At 42.8% G+C, this 23698-nt stretch overlaps 1 protein-coding gene across 6 annotated transcripts in view; it reads left to right on the forward strand.

Annotated features, from left to right (window-relative positions):
- LOC118420765 (nuclear receptor subfamily 5 group A member 2-like) overlaps positions 1–23698 on the forward strand; it is a 101197-nt gene that overhangs the window by 73043 nt on the left and 4456 nt on the right. For 4 of the 6 annotated variants that reach the window (XM_035827739.1, XM_035827740.1, XM_035827742.1 and 1 more), the window contains 3 exons: positions 18246–18512; positions 20872–21674; positions 22116–22368. In XM_035827739.1, coding sequence (XP_035683632.1) covers positions 18246–18512; positions 20872–21674; positions 22116–22368 — 1323 coding nt within the window. Of the gene's footprint in view, positions 1–11155; positions 11771–14349; positions 14522–18245; positions 18513–20871; positions 21675–22115; positions 22369–23698 lie in introns of those variants that run through there. The other 2 variants (XM_035827743.1, XM_035827744.1) reach the window with 2 other exon arrangements.

Here is a 23698-nt window from a genome sequence, read left to right on the forward strand (position 1 = left end):
GTAATGTACTCTACGTTGAATTTTCATATCTAAATCGTACACCGACGAGTTTAGATAAAAACACAACTCATATGACATGGATGGATTATATAATCGTTGATATGTAGAGCTCTTTGACTAAGTATTGTTGATTAAATGTGGGTACAAGTGTACGTGTATCATACTGGACATACGTTTGTGAAGATTAGTCATCCAGGATGTTTAAATATGTAGGAAGATCAGTCTTTACCGCTGAATATAAGCATATAATTTATCAGACGCTTCAAACAGCTTCCACTGTTTTTCATCAGTATTAGAAAAATGTATGTATTGGACATACATAGAACTAGAATCCAATACACAACGAACTACATAGCGTATGTAATGTACGTCTGCTTCCCTTCTGTCCTACATCTGTGCCCAGCACTGCCGTGAGTTGGGTGAATAACCCAGAACTGTGCTCTAGTTACTAAGTTGGTAACATGTGTATGTAGAGGACTTTGACCCTGTGCAATCGTACAGCCGCTTAACGACCTGACAAAATCCCAGGCCTGCGTCATAGCTTTGTACGGGATGCCGACATTTCCCAAAGAAAACTACTCTCATTTTAACGTCGCAAAACCCACACATTACAGAAAAAAGTGGGATCTTTCGTCTTCCATTGTCTCAGAAAAAGAAGTCAATAAGTTACATCTTTAAGTTAGACTAGAGTAGTCGCTTACTACACTGTTTTAGTCTTACTATTATTTGTCTGTCTTTTTTCTTTTGTCACCTGCAATTTGCAATAAACTCATACATTATCCTCCCAAGAAACTGAGATATATACTCCAGTTATGAATTCAGGATTTTGCTAAAGATAAGATATGTACCCCAGTTACATGTATGAACATGACTTATAATATTTTGACCGTGGAAGTGCACATTTGTGACTTCCATTTTTTTTACTGCGAATCGCCATCCTTAGTCAACGAGAATTATTGAAAAAAAAAGGAAAAAAATCACCAATATCACTTGGTTGAGGTTATCATATAGAATGATTGGATAGACACATGATTGTACATCGATCCGTCGTTCTCGCTGACTGCTTGTAAGATATATGAGAGATAGCAAAACTAGCCATATTCAACAACAGCTGCATAGATATCCATATTTTTCTACACGTATCGGCTTCAGCTAAGGTCGTCTTTTAACAATATCTAGATTTACGATCAACGTATGTGGCACGATTTTCGCAAATAATACGGCGTGCATATTTCTGTCATGGCCGTCCCAACTGTGAGGTGAAAAGCTGTTGAAATATTGGATCACTACACAGCAGTGACGGGTAAAGCTACCGCTCGCAAAATCAAGTCCATCAAAATGATTAAATATTTAAACTACAACAATTGCTGTTTACATACAACAGTCCAAACTGATCTCTTAGACAATTTAATGCTGTCCCAAAATATCATATTCTTTGTATCCCATGCCATGTAGTATAAACCTCAAACCTAGAGGCTTTGTCTAAAACAAAACTGTAGTAGCATATTTAGGTTACTTAGATCTCTTTGTGTATGTGGCAGCAGTAGATGTAGGTCAGCGGTTTTATCGAAGGCATCCAAGCCCTCTGGAGAGAAGGAGCCGACCTTATAACATAGCCCTACATAACGTTGTCCTTTGAACGGACTAGAAATGTATTCCCTTGGAGGAGCGATCTGTTTATTGAGCTGCTGATCTGCCGCAGTAACTGATTATGTAGGCACCTTCCAGGGTTCGATATGTTATCCAATTTTCTGTATCTTAGATGTTGTTGATTCAACATATTCAACTCTAAACAAAAGGCCTTGGGCACCAGCTATATGCATTAATTCCTCTAGATAAAATTATCTGCCATTTTTGACCTCAAATACGATAGACAATAAAGTGCACTTCATCGTAAATTGTCCTGGTATACTTGGTTAATGATAGAAATATCTTATTTATTTACATCATGCAGAAAATAGATTTACGAGTAGCACTTAAAATTGACATTCCTCGTGTGTTTTGCTGAACGGACCATAGCTAATCCCATACAATCGTCCATTTTCACATTCACCAAGAAGCGAGAAGAAGCCGAACATATCTACTAGACTACGATACTCGTATCACCATGTGTTTGTTTGTAAATATGTCAATGCTGTGACCCGTACTAAACTTTCTAGTTGGGCAAAAATGTACAATGAAGGCTTCCATCCGTTCATTCGCATTCATTCATATGTTATAAGGACAACCTCCAGGAATACTAAGCTATAAAAGAATTTTTTGCCAGTGTGACTCGACCGTCGAGGCAAAAAAAAAACACCTGGTCAATACTGTTTTAAGCACATCATGTACATGTCAGAGTTTCACCTGTACATCGTATATTCCTCGCACCCTTTTGTTGCCTTTCGGCACTAGCGCTAAAATGGCCGAATCGCTATGTATGGAATACTAAGCTATATCAGATTTTTTGCCAGTGTGACCCGACCGCCGAGGCAAAAAAACCCTGGTCAATACTCTTTTAGGCACATTCATGTATGTGTAAATGTCAGAGTTTCACCTGTACATCGTATATTCCTCGCACCCTTTTGTTGCCTTTCGGCACTAGTGCTAAAAACGGCCCAACCGGCTATGTATGGCCCTTGGAACAATGCCAAGTGCATCCCTACAAGTTTGACTAAAAAAAGAACAGGTTGTAGAGATGACGACATTGGTTCAATGACACCTTATAACAGTGATTACAGCATTAGGAAAGGGGCTACCTGACGGATTCTACCCTAGCTCTAGCTCTAAAATACGTAAACAAGTTTACCAACGAACTACACGACACAACGGAATCGGAATTCATTTTTGAGTCTTTTTTTAACGTAAGGACGATGTTGTTGTTGCCACATTCTCTGTCACGTAAACCGATCTCTTGTTTTGTTTTCTGAAAGAATTTGAGTGCGAACAAGGAGGGCAGGTTTGAATTTGAGTGGGAAACGGACGGTGTAACCTTGAAATATGCATGTTGGCAGCCTCGAAACTTATTTATTGTCTGGTCCGCGGGTTGCCAAAGACGAATATTCTACTGGAAATAATCCGTTAGTTGTAATCGTGTTTTATCACAACTACACGTACGACGAGAGGTAATGGCAGTGAGATCAATAAGAGGACGCCATTTGGATGCGCAGCGCGTCCTGTAAGTAGGTCACATTGAAGGTGCAGTTGCGCTGGGAACGCGGCGTAAATTTTCCGTCTTGCCACGCCCTGTAGTGACCCGTAGGAGAGTGAAATTATGACACAAAATATGATTTGCTAGCATCGAGGAGATTCTCATTTGTAATCTAATCGTGTCTGCGGGGACAGTAAGAAAATGAACGTGCTTGTGTTCTGGGTGCGTCCGTAGCACAGACGTGCAGCAACCTGTTCGGAACTGGAATCGTTGTTTACCATCAGCTTAGCTCTAGAAAAGAAGACTGTTTCCACGCCGTTGCAGCCTGACTATCATTAGGACAAGTAGAACATGTCTAACAGTTTGGGGCGAAAAACTACGGATTGTCCCGTTCTCTAGGTCAAGTCAATGCGTGTAGTTGTCTTCACACAAGCGATACATACTAGTACTATGTGCTAGCGGGTGACATTAGTTTGACGCCACTCTAAAGCGGCCATGTTTTGATGTGTACAGGCAACATCCTTGAACTAGTTCTGGGCTGCTTGCTTGTTTATTCCAGAACGCTGCTCAAACATATATTCGTGGAAGTTTACGAAGTCAAGGGAAAGGGCTTCGTTCGGTTTTTCATATGTGTTGGACACATTTAATAGTGTTCTTGGGTAGTTTTTACCAAGCCTTCCTTCAGGTCGTGAAATTCCGCAGAAAATTCTGTGCGAAGGTTACTTTTCCCCCTCCTAAGCAAGCTGTATTCCTCTGGCCGGCTAACTCATCTGGCAAGTTATCTGTATATTTGGCCAATTTCTTCTTTCAGAGACTGCTAGAGAGAGTGATCCCAGAGTTCTGACATGCGGGTTGCACATTTGCAGCAAGGTATCTTGTTATATACATAAGACATGTAAAACATCACAGCCTATAGGCTGAATTTTGTAATAAATACATTTATGTGCCTATAATCAAAAATGCTACCTCCAAACGCACATTTCTCCGTTAAGATAATCAATTTATTGAGAAATTTGTTTGAAAAAATACCACAATTTATTAACAATCCTGTTTGACAAGCATTTTCCCTAAATGTTCAATGATAGAAAGCGACTCGTGCATGGAACATGTATTAAATATAAAGTATCACCAAAGATGGTTACGGTAAAAAACTTGTCGCCAGTCGATTAAGGTTAGTATATTTATGGACACTGTACAAAAAAGGGACACAACTATGTGAACTCACGTCTTACTGACCTAAGGCGAATATGAAGCGCTAGGAAGACGATTTATCAACATAAAACAGTTGAGATACTGTTGACCTTCGACTTCCTCTTAGAATAAAATGTTTGGAAACAAATGATGGAGTTGAATGTGACACCGACGTTTTGAACCTCTGTACGGCTTGCCTATCCAATACACATACATCAGCGATTATAACGCGTTTCAGGTTGTCCACATCACTGCGAATAGAGAATCCGGCGCCAGTGGAAATATCACTTTATAACGTAAATAAACCTTACACTTTGGAGAATATGTTTTTTGATGGCGTTGTCACGAAGATGCCACTATGATACCCACATTGGGTTTCAGAAGCTACGCTGCGTGATACAACAAGCGTCATTTCGTGGTAGGAAAACTTCTGGTCAGTGTCGAGTTTCTGCAAATACTACACGCAGCAGAGCACATTTCATGGGATCCTTTGCCTTGTCTAAACATCGTCTAAACTTGCGGGAATTTCAATCCCGACAGTGTGGCGGGTGTTGACACGTTGCGATGCGCGGCCTCGTTGACCCCAACGTATGAACAACCCGGGAAACAACCCACAACTGTTCGCATATATCGTAAGTAGCTGTAACACAAAATTCTGCTCGAAAGTTGACGAAGATTAATGTATGAAAGGCCGGCCTTTGTATGTTTATGCTCTTTATAAGCTAAATTACAGGTCATTGTGATAAAACAGAAATACAGAAGTATACAGAATGTGATACCTTACTACATCTATAATGGCGTATGTACAAAAGTATGTATTGGTTCAACTTCTTTTCGCTTTCTGGTCTGCTGTAAATATGCGGATCGATGGAACCCTTGATGCATCTATCTGCATACAAAGGATATGGATTTTTCCGTGCAACATAAATATCGAAAAAAAAGCAAGCGTGTTTTGCATACAACTGTAGAGAATATTTACATCGTTGTATAACGTACAGTCAACAACAGAATGTTGATCTCTACAACAGAAGAATTAATACCATCTACGCTGTATACAGAGGCTCCTCCCTAGGATAGCCTGTGGACACAGGTTGTTTAACGGACGTTTGCAAGCGAAGTTTGCATTGGACATCGCCCGGGACCTTTGACGCCAGAAGCATAACATATGTGACTGTCCATCTGTTTACAATTATACACAACATTGAATGTTCCAATAGGATTTTGTCCAAACAACCCAGCAAACATGTAGTAACGACTGAAAGTGAACACAAGTCGCTCCAAGTGTTGAGTTTTGTGGTTGTTTTGGTAGCTGCGCACAGTGAATGTCTTTCTCACACGATTAAAGAGTTGTTTGTTACTGTTGTGGACATGCCCCGAGCGCATGTCATTGTACGTCAACAATTACACTGGAATGTTACAATTGGTCACTCGCTGTGGTCACGTTGCACGTTAAGTCCGGGGTCAATACGTCCTTACACACAAAGAAGTGGTGAGCGTTGGGCCATAAACCGATCTAAAATTGGTGGAACAATTGCATAAGATATAAGCCGCTTTGTTGCGTTACATAAGGTGGTGTAATTCTGCGGTTGAACCCTGTGGAAAAAACAACCAGTGGGTGCTTGCCTCCAGGCGACACTGCGTGCATCCGTCCACTTGTTTAACTTGTTGGTCAACTTACGATGTCTTGTGACAACTCCCATTCCGACAGGCTGGCAACCTCGCTAAGACCTATAAGTTAGTAGAGCGCTCAACGAATTTCAAAAATAAACGGTAGATAAAATGACGAACTCACCATTTACGCGTTGGGTGTTTTCTCGTATTTTCAATTATACTTTCACATTTTGTATGACATTCCAGTTATGAAGCCAAGAGTTATACAAGAGGTACATTTTTCTCACGTAGTCTTTGCTTTTGTTTGGATGTAACGCAATATGCAGTTATAACACAATATGCAAACAACTCATGAGCTGTAGTTTTAACGGAGCAATATAAACGAAGCACCAAACAAAGATGATGTTATATTTAATATATGTCCATGCTCTAAGCTCCAAAAGTACCCAAACTCCATACTCTTTAGATAAATAGATTACTGCGTTAGCAACGGCAGTTCGGCAGGACAAGAAATGTATCGTTCTCACGTCACAATTTGTGCTTATACTACATTTAGTTGTATGCACTAAATGAATGATACAACGAGGCGAGGTGGCCGTGAGCAGTATCCATGGTAATTCGCGTGTCATGGCACGTAGGCAATGACACGTGAAGGGCGATGAGGAATGTACCATTGCTGATAGAGCACCAGAATAGTATGCTATTATATGCCATTGAATATGTTGAAATAGAGAGGAAAATGAGGAACCTGATAGTCATGATGGTGGATTCCTGGAAACCAATTAAAGTATCTTCTCTACATGTTTTTATTGAGGTTGTTGGCTAAGTACAGTATATCGTCTGTATGTGACTTACCAAGAATGATACAGCTACAGAAGAGTATGCTGTTTTGCTCTGGCAAATGTCGAAATAGAGTTGTAAACGACGAACCAAACGGTCATTGTTGAAGGCCATGGCACTTTCTACATGATCGAGCTTGTGGGCTGTTATATAGTCTGTATGTAGGATTTGATAAGACAGAAGAGTATGCTATTATGCCATTGCAGATGTTGAAATAGAGTGGGAAAATATGAACCAAACGGCCATTGTTGAAGGCCATGGCATTTTCTACATGTCTATCGAGCTTGTGGGCTGTTATATAGTCTGTATGTGGGATTTGATAAGAATGATACAGCAACAGATGAGTATGCTATCATGCCACTGCAGATGTTGAAATAGAGTGGGAAATGATGAACCAAACAGCCATTGTTGTAGACCATGGCGTTTTCTACAGATCTATCGAGCTTGATGGCTTTTTATGTGTATGCGATTTACTAGGAATGGCACGGCAGCAGAAGAGTATACCGTTATGCTATTGCAGATGTTGAAATGGAACGGCAAATGATGAACCCATAGTGATGAATTGTTGAAAACCATGGCGTCTTCTACAGGTTCTTGTCCTCAAGCTTTTGGACTCTATTTCGAAGATATCATCATGAATTGAAAATGCTGCATTGCTGGAAACCATGGCATGCCATCGCTACATGATACCCCAAGCTTTTGAGCTGCTACTAGATAAATTGGATAAATTGAAAAATGGCGCCTTGCTGCATGGAGACTGTGACACCTCTGTAGGTTGCCGTTGAGCTGATGGCGTGCAGTATTTCATATCTCTTGCAATTTGAGGCACTCTGCTGCGAAACCGGGGGCTTAGGTTTCCCGTAGGATGCTCAGAACGAATCCTCCAGCCCCGGCGAATCCCATAAGATGTAATTAGCCTCCGCGTGCTGACGATATACCACACGCCTCGTTCACTTTAACGAACGGCATGCTGCCGGACGCCATAGCCCACGGAGGCCTAATAGATCACCATTCCTCCACACTTTCATTCTCTTGTATGTTCTTTGAAATGTGAAAAATGTGAAAAAAAAAGAAAACAGTGAAAAAAACCTCTTGTCCCTCTTGTCTAGTTTTCTTTCTTTTTTAAATTTTGTTATACCCCAATTAAAAACGGGTCTAATAGACCACCATTCCTCCACACATACACACACAGGAGGGTTGATTGTATTCTCCAAGCAGAGGTTGGGGCGTGAAGATAGTAGTAGTGGTCGGAATCCTTGCAAACAGACTATCTTAGGAAGCTGTTACTTGACTTTGATGTGGTCCAAATCGATGTTCAGTTTTTCGGACATATTTGTCGATCCAAGCAGATCCTAAGGTGCCATAAGAATGGTATCAAAGCTGGCAAATGAGTACAGCCGGTACAGCAAATGAGTACAGTAAGGGGTAAGGCACCGGTAGCATACACACTTCTAGGTCGGCTTCACTCCTCTGCCAGCTTTTGATACTATCTTATGCTGCAGTAGGATCTGCTTGGAGCTTTTAAAAATCTCGACTTGTACTATCTTTGAGCTTCGCTACCCAACCTCTGCTTGGAGAATTGGTTGAATGCAGAGGACCTGGAGATGAGCACAGGCAGCTTCGGTCTGTCCAGGGGGTCGGTCTCCGCACTACCGGTGCTCTAGCACTAGTAATGATCTCAAACTAGAGGTCGTAATCACAACAGCACATCCCATCCTATTACTCCTATACGACTCAGAGACGCAGTGGAATCATGCTAGGTTGTTGCATTAGGACTGCACTAGGGATACGATCTAAGATAAAAACTGTATGACTGCATGTACTAGAGAGCTCACCATCTAAGCTACTTAAGTGTCCATTACGCACATGTACCAGCGTGTCCCACGGGTTGCCGAATGAAATATCACCAGGACACACACATATAGACGAAAGATGGAAGATCCATTGCTACCTTATATCCTAGCCCCATCCTGTGAAAGACAGTATATATTACCATGAGGGTGAGGTAAAAGTGACTTGATGTACGCATTCCTTCGCGTGTGAAAGGGAGATTGGTGACTAAGACGGCCATAATAATCCGAGATACAGAAAAAACATTCTACTAGCTTGTATGCTTCTGTAAAACAGTCTCTAATTTATTTTGCGTTAGCGCCGAGCATGGTAACGGGATACAAAGGTTTATTTATTTGGGTATTTGGGAGGATGATAGGCTACCCATCTCTCAAATACCCAAACAAACCAACACGTCCTTCCGTGCACTAGTGTTACATGTATCTTTCCCCCAATAATGGTGGCCATAGCTTAGGAAAGGAGATGTCAAAGTAGAAAGTTTGTATTACGACAAAAAGCCGTTAAGGGGCCAAAAAATCTAGTCATTTCGAGGCCTCATTAAGACCTGTCCACACAACAAACATCAAAACAATGATCCCAGGCATTCGCATCCTCTTTCTCTCTCTCTCTCTCTCACACACACACACACACACACACACACACACACACACGCACACACACACACACGCACACACACACACACGCACACACACACACTCGCTGAAATACGCATCCGAAAACATAACCTTGCGTTTTAACCGTTCCAGAGTCAAAATCAATCAAATTCAGATATCTAGATGTGCAGGGCAACGTATTCACACGATATGGTGAAGGGTTATATATTTTCTGCCGCAAGATGACGCTTTTGTAACATCGGTGCACTTGTGAACCCTTTGTACACACTACATTTATTTGTCGGCTGACGGTGCAGTTGATTTGCAGCTAGCTAGCGTGTGGTTGTTTTAGCACACTGTGTCACCAAAACTAGTTCTAAGTCGGACTCGTTAATCGAAGCAGCGTAAGAAAACCACCAGGGAAGGACATAGAACAAATCAGCTGTAGAATTAAGCACCAAAATTGTAATTTTCAGAACTTGCAATTGCAGAGCGTCGTAATAGGTTTCTTTGGAATCATATCTGAACGACGATATATTTGAAGAGTGATGAAAGAAAATGACAGGAACCTTGCAAGTACAGGGTACTTTGGAAGACAGCAATTGGGCGGCAGTTCTTGGATGACGCAGGTGCACCATGCAGCGATATAGGTCTTTATAATGCAGCTTTCTTTCAAGTTGCCAGACGCTCGTCCCTCTTATGATGTACCTTTTCACTAAAAATCGTCTAATTGTAGAACAGACTGCGTTGCATGATTAGAGTTGTTTTATTCCTTAATCGAAATGATTCAAACCTGGCATTTATATCAGCAGCCCAATCAATGTACATTGCACTTTCAACATGTGGCACACACATTATGCATGTTAAAACAGGTGTCATGGCGTAACACGTCGCTAGGAGGTGAACTTAAAATAACTCGGGCGGTACTGTAAGCAACGCTGCCGTGGCTATTTTTAACAAGAATTGATATGCTCTTCATGTAGAGTGGACACGAATCAATGTGAGGACGTGTCGTCGAAAGGACGAATTGACGTACGTCGCATCGCTTCGCCTGTGGTGTCGTGAATTGCTTTGTAATACTAGTACGTTCTAGTTAATTGTGTAGGTGGTATGGTCCAAATATTTAGGTCGGGTTATACCGGGACAAGGGCGGATGGTGGAAAAATGAGGACAGCGGCATAGGAGACACGGGACATGCTCACATCTTTGGACGTGCCGCTATTGTTGGTGCCCGGGGGTTTATTTACCTATTTGTGGGGCCAAGGTTTGGGGACTGTTGATCAACAACAGAAAAGACCAACTACACAATCCGGAATGGAAAAAAACCCAAAGAAATAGCACAGCACTAAATAAACACTCTCTATTCAATCATCTTTTTTAAGGAGGTAACGGACACTCCTGAAAGCAGGGACAAACTCTGGACAGGGGCTTGCCCCCCCCCCCCCCCCCCTCCTTAAAAAGACTTAAAGCCTCTCAGGTCAATGCCTCCGCCAGGTCCACGAAAGTGGGTCAGGACAGCTTGTCTATAAGCACATTAAGAACCGCGCAGTGATCTGACATTTTATCGTTAACGTTATAATCTTTGGCTCTTATTACCGCCATGGCGCCGTCAATGACGATCGGGGTGTTCCATCCATGAACAACGGTCGGTTTGACTATGACATCCCCCTTGCACTTCAAGTACATCTCTTCATGCCATGTCCGGTTGTAGCTCTATGGTATCTATGAAAGCGAGCATGAAGCCATTGACTGAATGATTGAGGATGTTTGGAGAAATGGCGCTTCGCCGTGAGCACTGTAGACTTATTATAAGCGCTCTGGCTGGGAGTAGTCCTGAAAAGCAGGCCAGTCCGGCGTGAGTTCGCAATGAGCTCGACACGTGAGTTCTTTGTGCGACCGAAACGGTTCATGAAGCGTGCCTGGGTTGTTCTGTGACGTCACGGCCGGCCAGAATGGGGTTGTGGGCGGGTTGGCGGCGATGCTCAGTCTCCGCACGCAGACCTGTACAGGCGGCGCCACGGCGCAGGCGCAAATCCTGGGCGGCCTCACACATGGGACAACCCGGCCGGTTTGTTTATAACCGGACCCGTGCCCTCATTTCATCACACTGCTCTGAGTCTCCGCGCTGTTCACATCGGTGCTGCTATCAGTGAGACTACTCGTGTTCGTTTGCCGACGCCTCCCTCTGAGAATCATCCCACCTGTGCTTGTGAGGTGCACACCTGGGCTTGTTTTTACCTGACCGTCTCACGACCTGCAGAAGCATCTCGCTGCGGCGTCGTTTAAACCGGACTCACTTGATCGGACAACTCCGTGCTCCTGAACCTACCTGTGACACTGACACTGCGGTGGCATCGCGACCAAGTTGTACCCGCTCTGACTCGCTTGGACCGGCCCCAGAGATCGACCGTCCACGTTCCTACCGCGTGTATGCCATCCCCACACATGTGCTGAATCGCTGTCATGGCACCCAGCATAACCTACAGTCGAGAGTGCGCCTACAGGTTCCAGCCCTACCCCACCAGCCCAATGTCTTACTACGAGTGCGATTCGAGTGAGTTCTGGTTACTCTTTATTCCTTTAAACAACAGGTTGTACAGCAGTATGTCGTTGTTGGTTAGGAAGTTTTTTTTTCTGTCTTTCTTTAATTTCTCTGTCTTGCTTTGCTGCGCATTAAACTTGGACTGAATCCCAGCATACATTTTTAACAAGTGACAAAAAATAGTTCAAGAATGCCTCTTGTCTTTACACTTTGTCAACTGCACTTTATGGGAAATGTTGTTCACAGCTAACAAGTTGTGTTGTTGTTGCACTTGCCACGTGTATAATTCAATTGTATCCCGTAGTTACATTTTTAGGTGTCAGTGCAAGTCCACACTGACCGATCATTTTCAATGCTCTTTTCGAATTAAGGGTGTTTTTGTTGTTTTTCAAGTCACAGCAAAATGGTTCTTAAACAAACGTTAGTGTGCTATGTAATCACATGGGCAAGTTGTTTCAATATTCCACACCCACTGAATAGTTTATCTTAGAGTTGGTCACGAGAAAGTCCATCTTATTCTGTAGAAAATTAGAAGCGTAACGTTGCTTACCATACGTCAATCCGGACATTCTCAGCAACAATGCACTGCAAAATTTAAACACTAGGACATGCCTGTACAGCAATTCTATATTTGTTACGGTAAATAACTGAGTTGTACATGGTTACAACTATACCTCTTCTCAGTCAAATGGTTGTTTTGTTGGTGGCTCATTGCTCAACACAAATACATGGCCGTCTTTTTATTTTACGAGGGGGTGTGTATCAGAAATGTAGCCCGGTCGCTACAGGCGTTCTTGTCGTTAGCAGAAGTGTACAGATGGTGGTTTGACTGGGGCGGAACAACCTCCTGAATAGAAGTGTCCCAGGAAACTAGGCTCAGACGTCTGGGCGGTTATGGACGTGTCGCGACCCCCACCGACTACCTGCGGCGTCATACGCGCAGTTTTTGCCGTGCCAGATAACTTTACACTGTGTTCCTGTCTAGCAAATCATTATCCAGGCAGCTCAACAAATTAGGTCATCTCCGTGTATCTTCCATTTTCGTATTTTTGGCGTATGGAGAAGAGTGTGTAATGAGACAAACCCACGTCGTCTTCTGTTGAACAATAGTGTGGAGGCGTGACACTGTTAGTAGGACGCTAGACACAAGATTGCCGAAGTGAACTATAGTATAGTATAACAATCGCCCCGTTCTGTTAATAGCAAGTTGTTTGTAAACCTAAGTTGGTCGGCACCGACGTTTTCTCGGTCCCACACAACGCGAGTTGGAGCGTGGATATTCTCAGAGAGGATTAATGTGTACCCAGGCGTTTGTTCAGTCGATAACAACAATCCTTTCGTGGTAAATCAGTCACTACCCCCGCTGAACCCGTGCCAGAGTTGTACGTAGGCGATATGCAAATACAGGCTGGCGAAGCGCCAGGTATTTTGTAAGTACGGGGGGCGCACGGTGGTAGCTGTTGTTGAACACACATATCATACCACGGCTGAAACAGAACCTCAGAATACATGGCATCATATTGGAGTACAGTATCGAATTAAGAAAATTCTTCTCAATTCCGTACATAAAAACGTATAGAAGCTTTAGGCGGGGCAATATTAAGTGTATCAACAACATACTAATCAGGGTGGTACTGCATGCTTTTGCGTCAGCAAAATAAATTAACACACTGTCACATAGCAAGAATGAAGGAAAATGATACATCAATAAGTCATGGACTAATGATATTCTAAACAACACTCTCCAAGCAGCTTTGATATCTGCTTGCAGTATTATATGTTAACAGGCTTTTTAGTAAAATTGTAAATGCCCGTGTCAAGTGTTGTCTCTAACATACACGTTCAAAAGTGATATAAAATGCGTATGTGTACATATTTGCTGGCCTATCCATGGTCACAGTCGACGCCAAAAATTAAGAAAGGAAAAGAAAGACTAAGAAATACTATTCTATCTTGAGATCTTCTACAGACATATATTGTAATTGAATCAGAATAATTTTAGACTATTATTTTCGTTGCTTTACGTTTCTTTTTCTTTTTTTTAGATAACGTTTACAGGAATGGTTATATACACGTGTATTGACCTCTCGTGACTCTCACAGGCCGGAAGCGTGTTGGCGTTATCTGCAGTATTATAGGATCGACACATGAGCACCAGTGAAGTGCACGCACGCGCCGGCAACGGCCGCAATAATCCGCTACAAACATGACATTAAACTCTACCCTTTACTGTGCCTGACGTCGTAGATTTGATGCTTACTTCTTCAGGGCAGTCCCATCATCTTAGATTTAGGACCAAAGTCCCGAAGGATTCTTGCTCCTTAACCACATCCTCGAAAAACGGAAGCGAAGTCTGGTGCTTGTTCACTTAATATGATCTCTTCACGTTTTCAAAGATGTATCGGCGAGCTTTCTGTTAAAGGGTTCGTCTCTTTGCTAATGTCGCCCGATCGGATGTGGAAGCTTGCTGAGTCTTTGACAGGTAGCTCGCAGGGTGGTAACGTTGCCGGTGAAACAGGTGGTTGGACGGAAGGCGACTCTTACACTTGTAGGCGAGGTAGATTGAGCTTAAACTCGCTGGAAATCTGGGATTTAGTCAGTCCGACTTCCTGTGCCGTAGCTGCGACGAGAAAGAGCATGGGCGACGCGTATTTAAGAAGCGACTGCAAATCAAGGTTGCAACATTTTGTCTGGACTCTGGCGCCAGTGGGACGATCGGCGTGTGCAGCGCACTTTGTATTCATTAAGAGCATTATTCCACAGGTATTGAACTTCGTTTATTGTGTCAAAATTCCATCCTTCTCAGGCTTCTGAATCGGCTCACTGAGAAGAACGTAATCTTGTTTTCTTTCACAACAGTGTCGTAATCATTTTCACGTTCAAATACCGTGTCGTTTTGACGATGGAGCCAAGGGCAGTCTTGCTTACCGCAGCATTTTCGTTGCTTCTGATCAAACACTCAGCGCCAAGCTGTCTTGTATTTTTGCTAACCGATGTCTTTTGTTGTGTACGCAAGCATTTAGCCAAACCTGATGTCGTCTTGAGTTTGACCCATCATTTGTCAATAGCCAGAACAAAGGGGATAGTTGTGTGGTAATAGTTATGTTCCAATTCCAAATCATTACGTATGTCCAGATGTTGAGGCCCGTTTCAAGCCTACATTAAAAATATATTGTGTATGAAACCGGATATTTCGTGTCAGCAACCAAAACGCCCTGTTTACTACGACAGTGGTTCTTCCCAACTGTAAAACGTGCCCATTCTTCTGCAGTCACGTTTGTTTCGACGTTTCTTTAAAGTAACGAATGCGAGGGCGCGACCTGGTAACGTGTAGGCGCTCGTATTGTTTCCACATGATACGGGAAAGACCTTACATTGACTCTGGAAAAGCGGGGCTCCAAGATTCCATTGGTCTCACTGTGCATCGCACGTCGCACACGTAGGGTGAGACCTCTCGACATCGGGTGCTCTAGGGGTTATGGCGAGCAGACATCATGATTTATGTGCAAGCGAAATTCAGTACCGTATTGATGTCAGTATTGTAACATGATGATATTGCTTGTTTCCAAAACGATATTGACGATGTTGAACTAGTAGAAGGGACACGACAGTTGTAGGAGTATTTATACTTGACACCACCGCGACTGGGCTTTGTGAACTGTGTAGAAAATGTTGTAAGGTTGTTCTGTTACGGCATGAAAACAAGCCTCTTGATCGTCGTTGATTTTATAGTTGTAGTTTAAACATGTTCAAGTGCAGGATTCCGGTTTACTACATGGCTTTCTCGGAGTGCGCCCGGGGATATATTGACAAAACCCTTGGTGTCTTATTGCCCGGCTTGTACCAAAACAAGGCAGTCCACACTGGTCATGCTCGCTTTTTGGCTAGCTGCCAGAGGTCTCCCCCTTTTCCCCTACCGGCGATGAGTTAGATTTATGTACGGAGTAGTAGCACAGGGCAGATAGAAACGTATGTACAACTCACTATCGATAAGTGACGTTTCGTCCCTACTAAATAGCTCGAATGGCTGGGAAATTTGAGGTAAGGCAGAAACCATGCAGCGTCTCACAACCTTAAGAACCCTGCAAGCGCGACTCAGAAGCCCACAAGAGTCGATATCATTGAAAAAAAAAAACATAATATTTTGTCTCACAATACTTAACGACAAATCTAATACGTCGGAGATGCCAAGAGCCGCAAAAAACAAACAAGCGTCGTGTGTTTGTGTAGTATGAATCATATCTGGAAAAGGTGACGGCTGGTGTGTGTGTAACATGTATTGTTCAACAGTGGCGTCATACTTCTGCAGCACCGCGCTTCCTGTTATTGACAACCACTGCTCTAGTCCATCGTGCTTCGGTAGGCCCCGTTTACTCGTGCCGTTGTGCGTATGTTCAAGTCCGTTTGAGCTGTGTATTGACATTTTTAAGGCTTAGATAGAGCGGGAAAGAAGTTGTTTTAATTTCAACCAAAGCGAACAAAAAAATACAAACTTTTTCGGCCGCAAACTTTACAAAAAGTGTGAAAGGACCTGTATAGGTATAATTACTTCCCTTTAATACAAACCTACTTTCCTTCGTGCTAAGTAGGTTACAGTAACCGTACTCTCTTTGTTCTTCTACTCGTCTGAAGATAGGACAGGACGTACGTACTACATGTAGCTGTTTTTGTTTGCCTGCTAAGCAAACATAGAACCTTGCAACCTTATCATACAATAGCGGAGTGCCGGCGTAAAACACGGGATCTCATACGTCATAAGCGAGCCCTGCTTGGTGAAAACAACACGTACGTAATGATGATGATGTCAAAGGTCAAACACAGTCCGCAGTTATCTCCAAGTAGATCGATCGGGAGCAAAGACAATATCCAAAGGGCTAAATAGTGCCCCGTTGGATACTATCTTTATACGTAGATCTACTTGCGCTGCGACCTAACTTGTATTTGCGATTACATTGATTTCATACTTGTAAAAAACATGAAAAATGCAAATGAAAAATGACTGAAACACAAAAAGCGCAAAAAATGATTTATGTATAAAATGTGCTATGCAATCTGTAAGACTTGGCGTACTCCATTCTTAAAAGTTTTTCGTCCTTCCTACAGAAAATATAAGGCCATATAATGAATTTGACTATATTTCTGAACTTATTACTTATGAAAGTTTGACATTTTAATGCAAATAACGAGAATTCAGACTTTGTACATACTTACGTGTGCATATGAATAACCTTTAGTAGATATAAGAGCTGAACTAGAATCAGGACATATCATGTACTTACCTTTAATATAAGTATATATAAGGGCTGAATTAGAATCAGGACATATTCTGTACTTACCTCAGCATGAGTGGATAGCACTTAGCACCTGCCCATTGATGTAACCATGGGCATAAAGGCCTAATTGATGATAGTCAATTGCTGCGGTGACATTTGTAGATAAGGCATGAGAAACAGCAGTCTCTGTTTTACAGTATGTTCTCTGTGACAAAACGCAGAGCAAAAGTGATAAGTTAAGATGGAAGTGTTGAGACTGGTGTGACGAATTGTGATATCTTTCCTCACACTTCAAAGTTTAAAATCAACTTTGAGAAAACAGTCTTGGGTCCTTAATGCAACTATTTAACAGAGATTTGGCTCCAGGTGTTTTTGACGCCTCTTAAAGCATTTTTGTCTGGCTTTCTATTTTTGTCAGATTTCCTTTCTGTCCCGCATGGCGCAAGGAAAATCAACTAGAGCCTTACTTATTTGAGACTGATATGTCATGGCAAATAATTACTTAGTAACACTCAATGCACATTTGAAATGTCCACTGATGAGTTGTTCATAATGATTACTGCCATATTACATTGTGGCAATAAGAAGGCCGTGTGAGAGTATTAAGCAACATTCTCACAATAGTTTCACACACCTATATTCTATACACACATGCGTTATTCTGAGTAAAGGGCAGATGAAAAGCATACAGAGTGGATAAGTAACGTTTTTTTTACATCATACCCTAAGTGTTGCATTGGATGACTGAGTGGCTATGTTAGTGGACACTAGATCGAGGGGTCAGGGGTTTGATTCCTGGCAATCCTAGCTAGACCCTGTGTCCTTCACTTGACACGACTTGCCTCACTCCACACAGGTGTAAAAATGGGTACCTGACTTTGGTTGGGGAGGTAAAAGGCTGTGGAAGGAGAGGGATGGGCTCCGCCTGCCCTAGACCTAGACACAGTAGATACTGTAAAATTTATTTACATTCGCACGGATTTAATTTTGCAGTAAAAAACTTTTCGCGTTGGTTTTAAGTTCGCGGTAGCACCATGCACTGTAGTCTCTTACTACCATGGAAAAATGCTTGTGGTGGTTTTAAGTTCTCGGTGAAGCGGCCACCGTGAAAACCACGAAAGTTTTTGCATTTACAGTAACAATACAGCCCTTACAGTGACTACCTTCACCTCCACCTTTTGTCCTAACGGCGATCTTATCTTGTGTCTCTCCAGGTGTGAAGATGATGTCAGACTATCAGTATGAAGAAGAACCGAAGGACCTGGAAGAGGCGTGCCCCGTGTGCGGGGACAAGGTGTCCGGTTACCACTACGGCCTCCTCACCTGCGAGAGCTGCAAGGGCTTCTTCAAGCGCACGGTGCAGAACAACAAGCAGTACACCTGCATCGAGAACCAGAACTGCGTCATCGACAAGACGCAGAGGAAACGCTGCCCCTACTGCCGCTTCCAGAAGTGTCTGCAAGTTGGGATGAAACTGGAAGGTACGTGTTTGTGATTATTATTAAAATTGCAAACTTTATGTCATTGAAGTTTAGCCATTAAGGTACAGAACATATTACACAAACATTTGGATAAGTGCTCTGTTTCAACAGAGTCAGATGTTTCTTACAGCATTATATCATGTATATTTGAGTCTACTAGTTCCTCTTGTCCTGTGTCTACATGTACGTGTTCCTTATCATTACAACTCTCATGTTTTTGAAGTTTAGACATGATCAAGGTAAAGAATATATTACAAAAACAACTGGATAAGGGCTCTGTTTCAACAGTACAGCATTACATTCAGGTCTACCAAGGAGGTTTTCAATGGGTCTACTACTAGTAGTAGTTCCTCTTGTCCTGTATCTACATGTACATCGTATACTTCACTGATGAGAATTAAGTTAACAGATGCTGTACAAAATGTCTGATTCTTTTATTTTCATAGACTTAATCAAGTTGTTTGATTTTTGAAAATCCGAGAACCAACAAGTCAAATTGGTGTGGCCTTATGCTACTTAGATTAAGGTGCCAGTTCAGCCCAGCAAGTTCTGTCAGCAGCCATCCTCTTTATGACCCTCCAGTTGATATTTACTGCTTTATGCCAGCATTGACTACTGCACATATTTCTCTGTAAACCTTTCTGATGTCTTGAAATGGCTAAATGTTTGCTGAAAATATGATTAAGCACTGCTGCTGAAACGCAACAGTTGTCAGGATCGTGTTATTCAAACAAGCTACAAGCACGATAAATGAGAATGACAGGACTACAGGACCAAACTCTAAACTCGAGATAAGAGTTCATGTGTCCAGTACACCAGAGTGGTTTTCCCGAAGCAATTCATCCTGGAAAGAGCTTTTGAAAGCTCTTGTCACTACAAACCTGTCATGCCCGGTCTTCATGCAAAATTCATCGCGACATCCTGATCATCTAACAGGAGAAACTCCCAGTAATGCAGTAGAGACCTGCATTCATCACTGTCACTGTTGCCTTCTTGTAGCAGTAATGTTGCTTTCATCTCTTGTAGCAAAGTTGGGTTGCTCTCAGTTAATGTTTCGCATGTATAATTCCAACAGGCACACTGTGCGCAGTACGCTAAGTGTGGCTGACACACATACAAAGTCTATTATGTATTCTCGTGTCCAGCTTCGACCGCTGGCGCCATGTTTTCTGTAGCCATTTACATCTGGCATTTAACAACCATCTGAACTAAAGAAAATCAATGGTGCTATTAGGACCTGCAAAAATCCATTTTGAAAGCAGTAAATAACTTGAATGCCATGTCCATGCAGCTGCTACTGCTGTTTTTTTTTTCTGAAATTCAATATTCCAATGAAACAATCATAATCATAACCTATCTAATCATAATCTGTGAAGTCAAAGCAAAATGACTTGTCCCTCTGTCAATGGAATTCAAGAAAGAAGAAAGGGCACTTATAAAATGCAAGACCTCTGAATGATTAGCAGTAGATATGTGGCCTTTAAAAGGCATGCATGTGAACTTTGAAACAGTGACCAGCACTGAGGGACAGTTCTGGCACATTGGCCACAGTTCTGGCAAGCTCACAGCCAAAAAATTGATGATGATACCCATTTGATGATCCCAGCTGTTTTCATTTGAATGTTTCTGGCACAAACAGGGGTACTGGCAGCGCTGAGGGGCTCCCTGCTCAAATCCTCTTACTGCCGTCAGTCAAAATTGATATCAGTGCCTATGAACTCTACTTTGTACCTCCCAGCTGTTGATGCAACTGGAGGCATGCCAAGCTGGGATCTGTTTTGGAACAAGCTAAGGGCAAGTTCAAATGTAGGAGATTGATCTGTAGTAACCAAGTATCCCTTGTGAGCATTGATCAAACAGTGTTAGGTCACAATGGTTCAATCCCATATCTGCACCGGTGGAGGTTGGACATGGGCAGAACAGTCAAAGCTGTATACCAGTGAACATCTCTTAACAAGGACCACCCGGCCATTGTGGCCACTTTTAGCTCATTCCTTTTGAAAATTGACAGAAGTATTAGGAATCCTGTCTATGTAGGTAGTCACCTGTCTACTGAACAATGTTCTTGTGGTCACAGATTTTACTACACTTTGAAGCAACTCCTTGTCAATCAATCAAGACATTGTTCTGTTTCTGATCTACTAAGAGTTTGTTACACAGAGGCAGTACATCCAAACAACTTGTTATGAATTTGACAACAGGTCATCATTCCTGCTTCTTTCCTTTTCAATCCATTCATACCTCATATTCTATTTTTGATATGATCTGTTATTGCACAGATTGCTAGAGACAGACTTCCAAGCAACTTGTTGCTATGAGTTTGACTAACAGGTCGTCATTCTTGTTTCTTTCCCCACAGCTGTGCGCACAGACAGAATGCGGGGTGGAAGGAACAAGTTCGGCCCCATGTACAAACGCGACCGTGCCATTAAGCAGCAGAGAAAAGCCATGATGGCCCGCACAAAGTCCGAGGCCTCGCTGTACCAGCCCATGCCCAACTGCCAGTACCAAACCAACGTCAACTCGGCCGTTCAGAACATCCACGCCGCCGCCAAGGGGATCCCCATGTCCCCCATGTCCACGCTGTCCCCCTCGTCGCAGCCCAGCACGGTCTCCAGCAGCTACCCCCCGATCATCCCCCCCGTCACCGCGACGAACTTTTACAGCTCCCCCATCACCTCCACGATGGAGAGGCTGCCCATGAATTTCCACCCGGGGAGCTCCTACATCAACCACGGGATGAAGCCCCACTCGTACCCCCAAAACTTCGCCATGAAGCCGGAGAAGGACGTCTTCAGCGACCAGCCCTCCTCCTGCCAGCAGGAATCCGCTACCTCAGTCAGATCCTCCCCCCCGACGACGCCACCCAACAACCACCTCCACGGCCAGTCGGACAAAGAACTCAGGCTGTCCCCGGACCGCATGTCGTCGGCGCCGGCCGGTAACGAGCGCCCCAGAACTGTTCCCAAGCTCATGCAGGAGCTGCTGCAGTGCGAGCCCGACCAGAAGGTGCTGAGGCAGAAGCTGCTGGAGACAGTGGAGGACCAGATGAGGCAAGGCGAGGAGCCCAACAGTTTTGTCATGCTGTGCAAGCTCGCCGACCGAAGCCTGGTCTCCACGGTGGAGTGGGCCAAGAACAATGCCATGTTCAGCCAACTGGAGGTGAGTACTGCTTAGACTACCTACAATTCTGTTGTTGTAGTCTACTTGTTGCTGGTATACAGTGGGTACAATGTACAAATCCTTAAGAATGCAAAAATAACAGCCATTGATGTGCATTAATAATGATAACTTGACTGATCTAGAAAGATGCCACCCTTCTGTGTGTTTCATAGGTAATCCTGAGAATTCATAATCATATCATTGGCTGAAATATCCGACTTGTAACAACAACAGATTTTCAGTTCACAGAAAAAGTATACATTTGGGCAAGCCAAAAGAACACTGGTTACTTTTTTGAGTCACATATTGCAGAAAACAAAGTATTTGAGAATTTTACTTGCATTTTAAACTTTTCCCTCCTGTCCTTCAGTTTGCTAAAGCTTAAAATGGATTTTTACTGACCAGAAGAACTGACAGCCTTGTTCTTTCCCCGTGTGTCAGGTTGAAGACCAGATGGCCCTACTACAGAACTGCTGGAGCGAGCTGCTAGTTCTCGAGCACCTCTACCGGCGAGCAGTGAGTGGAAAGGATTGTCTGATGACGTCCCAGGGACAGGAGATCAACATGTCGCTCATCCCGTCGCTCGGGTTCGGGCCCATGGACTGCACCGCGGAGGTCGCTTCCAAGCTGCGGGAAGCCAAGGTGGACTACCTGGAGTACATGTGCCTCAAGTTCCTCATCCTCTTCAACACAGGTGAGACATGGTTTACTCCTGAAGCTTGTATCTCACTCATGAAGCTATGGTACATTGGCACTGCAGTCATATGGTGCACAAATAGTAGTGGAGTACATATGCCTCAAGATCCTTTTAAGTTATCCTCTTCAACACTTTGGGCGCAGTCACGTAGGTTGTACGATCGCCTACGATCGCTGACTTCTGGCATTTTGGAGGACAAAATGTATGCCTCTTACAAAGTTCAACTGTCTTGGTACACAAAATGCTGTTTTTGATCCTTGGTGTTGGTTGGTTCTGTCACAGTCTACTTGAAAATCCCATGGCTTCAAAATTGTACAATGACACGACCTCAAATTCAATTTAGACTGCAACAACGCAGCAAAAGTGCTAGCTTCATTGAGATACCCTTTACTTTACCTTTTACTGTTGACAAGAAGGTTGTTTTAGGTGCTGTTTGTTGTGTTTGTGTGTATGTGTGAGAAAAGGATAAATGGATCCTTGGGATAGTTGACAGATGGGTATAGGGGTTGGGAAAATGATGGACTGCCTAATAGTTTGTGTTGGCTTTCTACGGTACTGCTACAGAATTTTCGAATATGTAATGTACAATTGTAGAGCTCATCAAAACAGTCATTAAAAAACTATACCTCCATTTTTCATGGAGGTAATGATCAACTGATGGTAAATACATGTATGAAGTAGTGAATAGAAATGTCTATCAATAGTCAACATCAATACATGGATGATGGGTCACTAATGTGACTCAATGCTATAATCGTGTTGGAGTAAGATCAGGTAACATTTGTAAACTAGCCAATGAAAGCAGCTCTCATGCTTTGTTTACCCTAGGGATGCCATAATCCCTCTCTGAGCTGGTAAACATGCCTATTCTCAGAAGTGCTACACTAACTGGCAACCATACAGTTGTTTACCACATATTAAAACCTTACATCATTTTCCAAGCACCAAGAGGTGTAAAAAAACAGGTGTAAAAAACAAGAAAAACATTGAAAATTGATAACATTTTATACTATGTGAATGCAGTTTTAGGCAGTAGATGTAACATTACTATATATATACACCAAGGCGACTATCATCTAATGATTAAATCAGTGCCGAACACTCGAAATGTTTAGCTCACACGAAATGTTTAATTGAACAGATTAAATTAGCATGCTTTACATTGACTATAGTCTAATAATTTAATCAGTGGCAAACACTTGAAATACATGACTGTTTTGCTTGTAACCAAACTTATTATATCAGCATGCTTAACATTCACTGTTTATAAACTAAGATATAATCTGAACTCTGGCAATCCTAGTCCGTATGTGTGGAAGCAATCTTC

The sequence above is a fragment of the Branchiostoma floridae genome, chromosome 8, assembly GCF_000003815.2.
Source record: "Branchiostoma floridae strain S238N-H82 chromosome 8, Bfl_VNyyK, whole genome shotgun sequence".
Lineage (NCBI taxonomy): Eukaryota > Metazoa > Chordata > Leptocardii > Amphioxiformes > Branchiostomatidae > Branchiostoma > Branchiostoma floridae.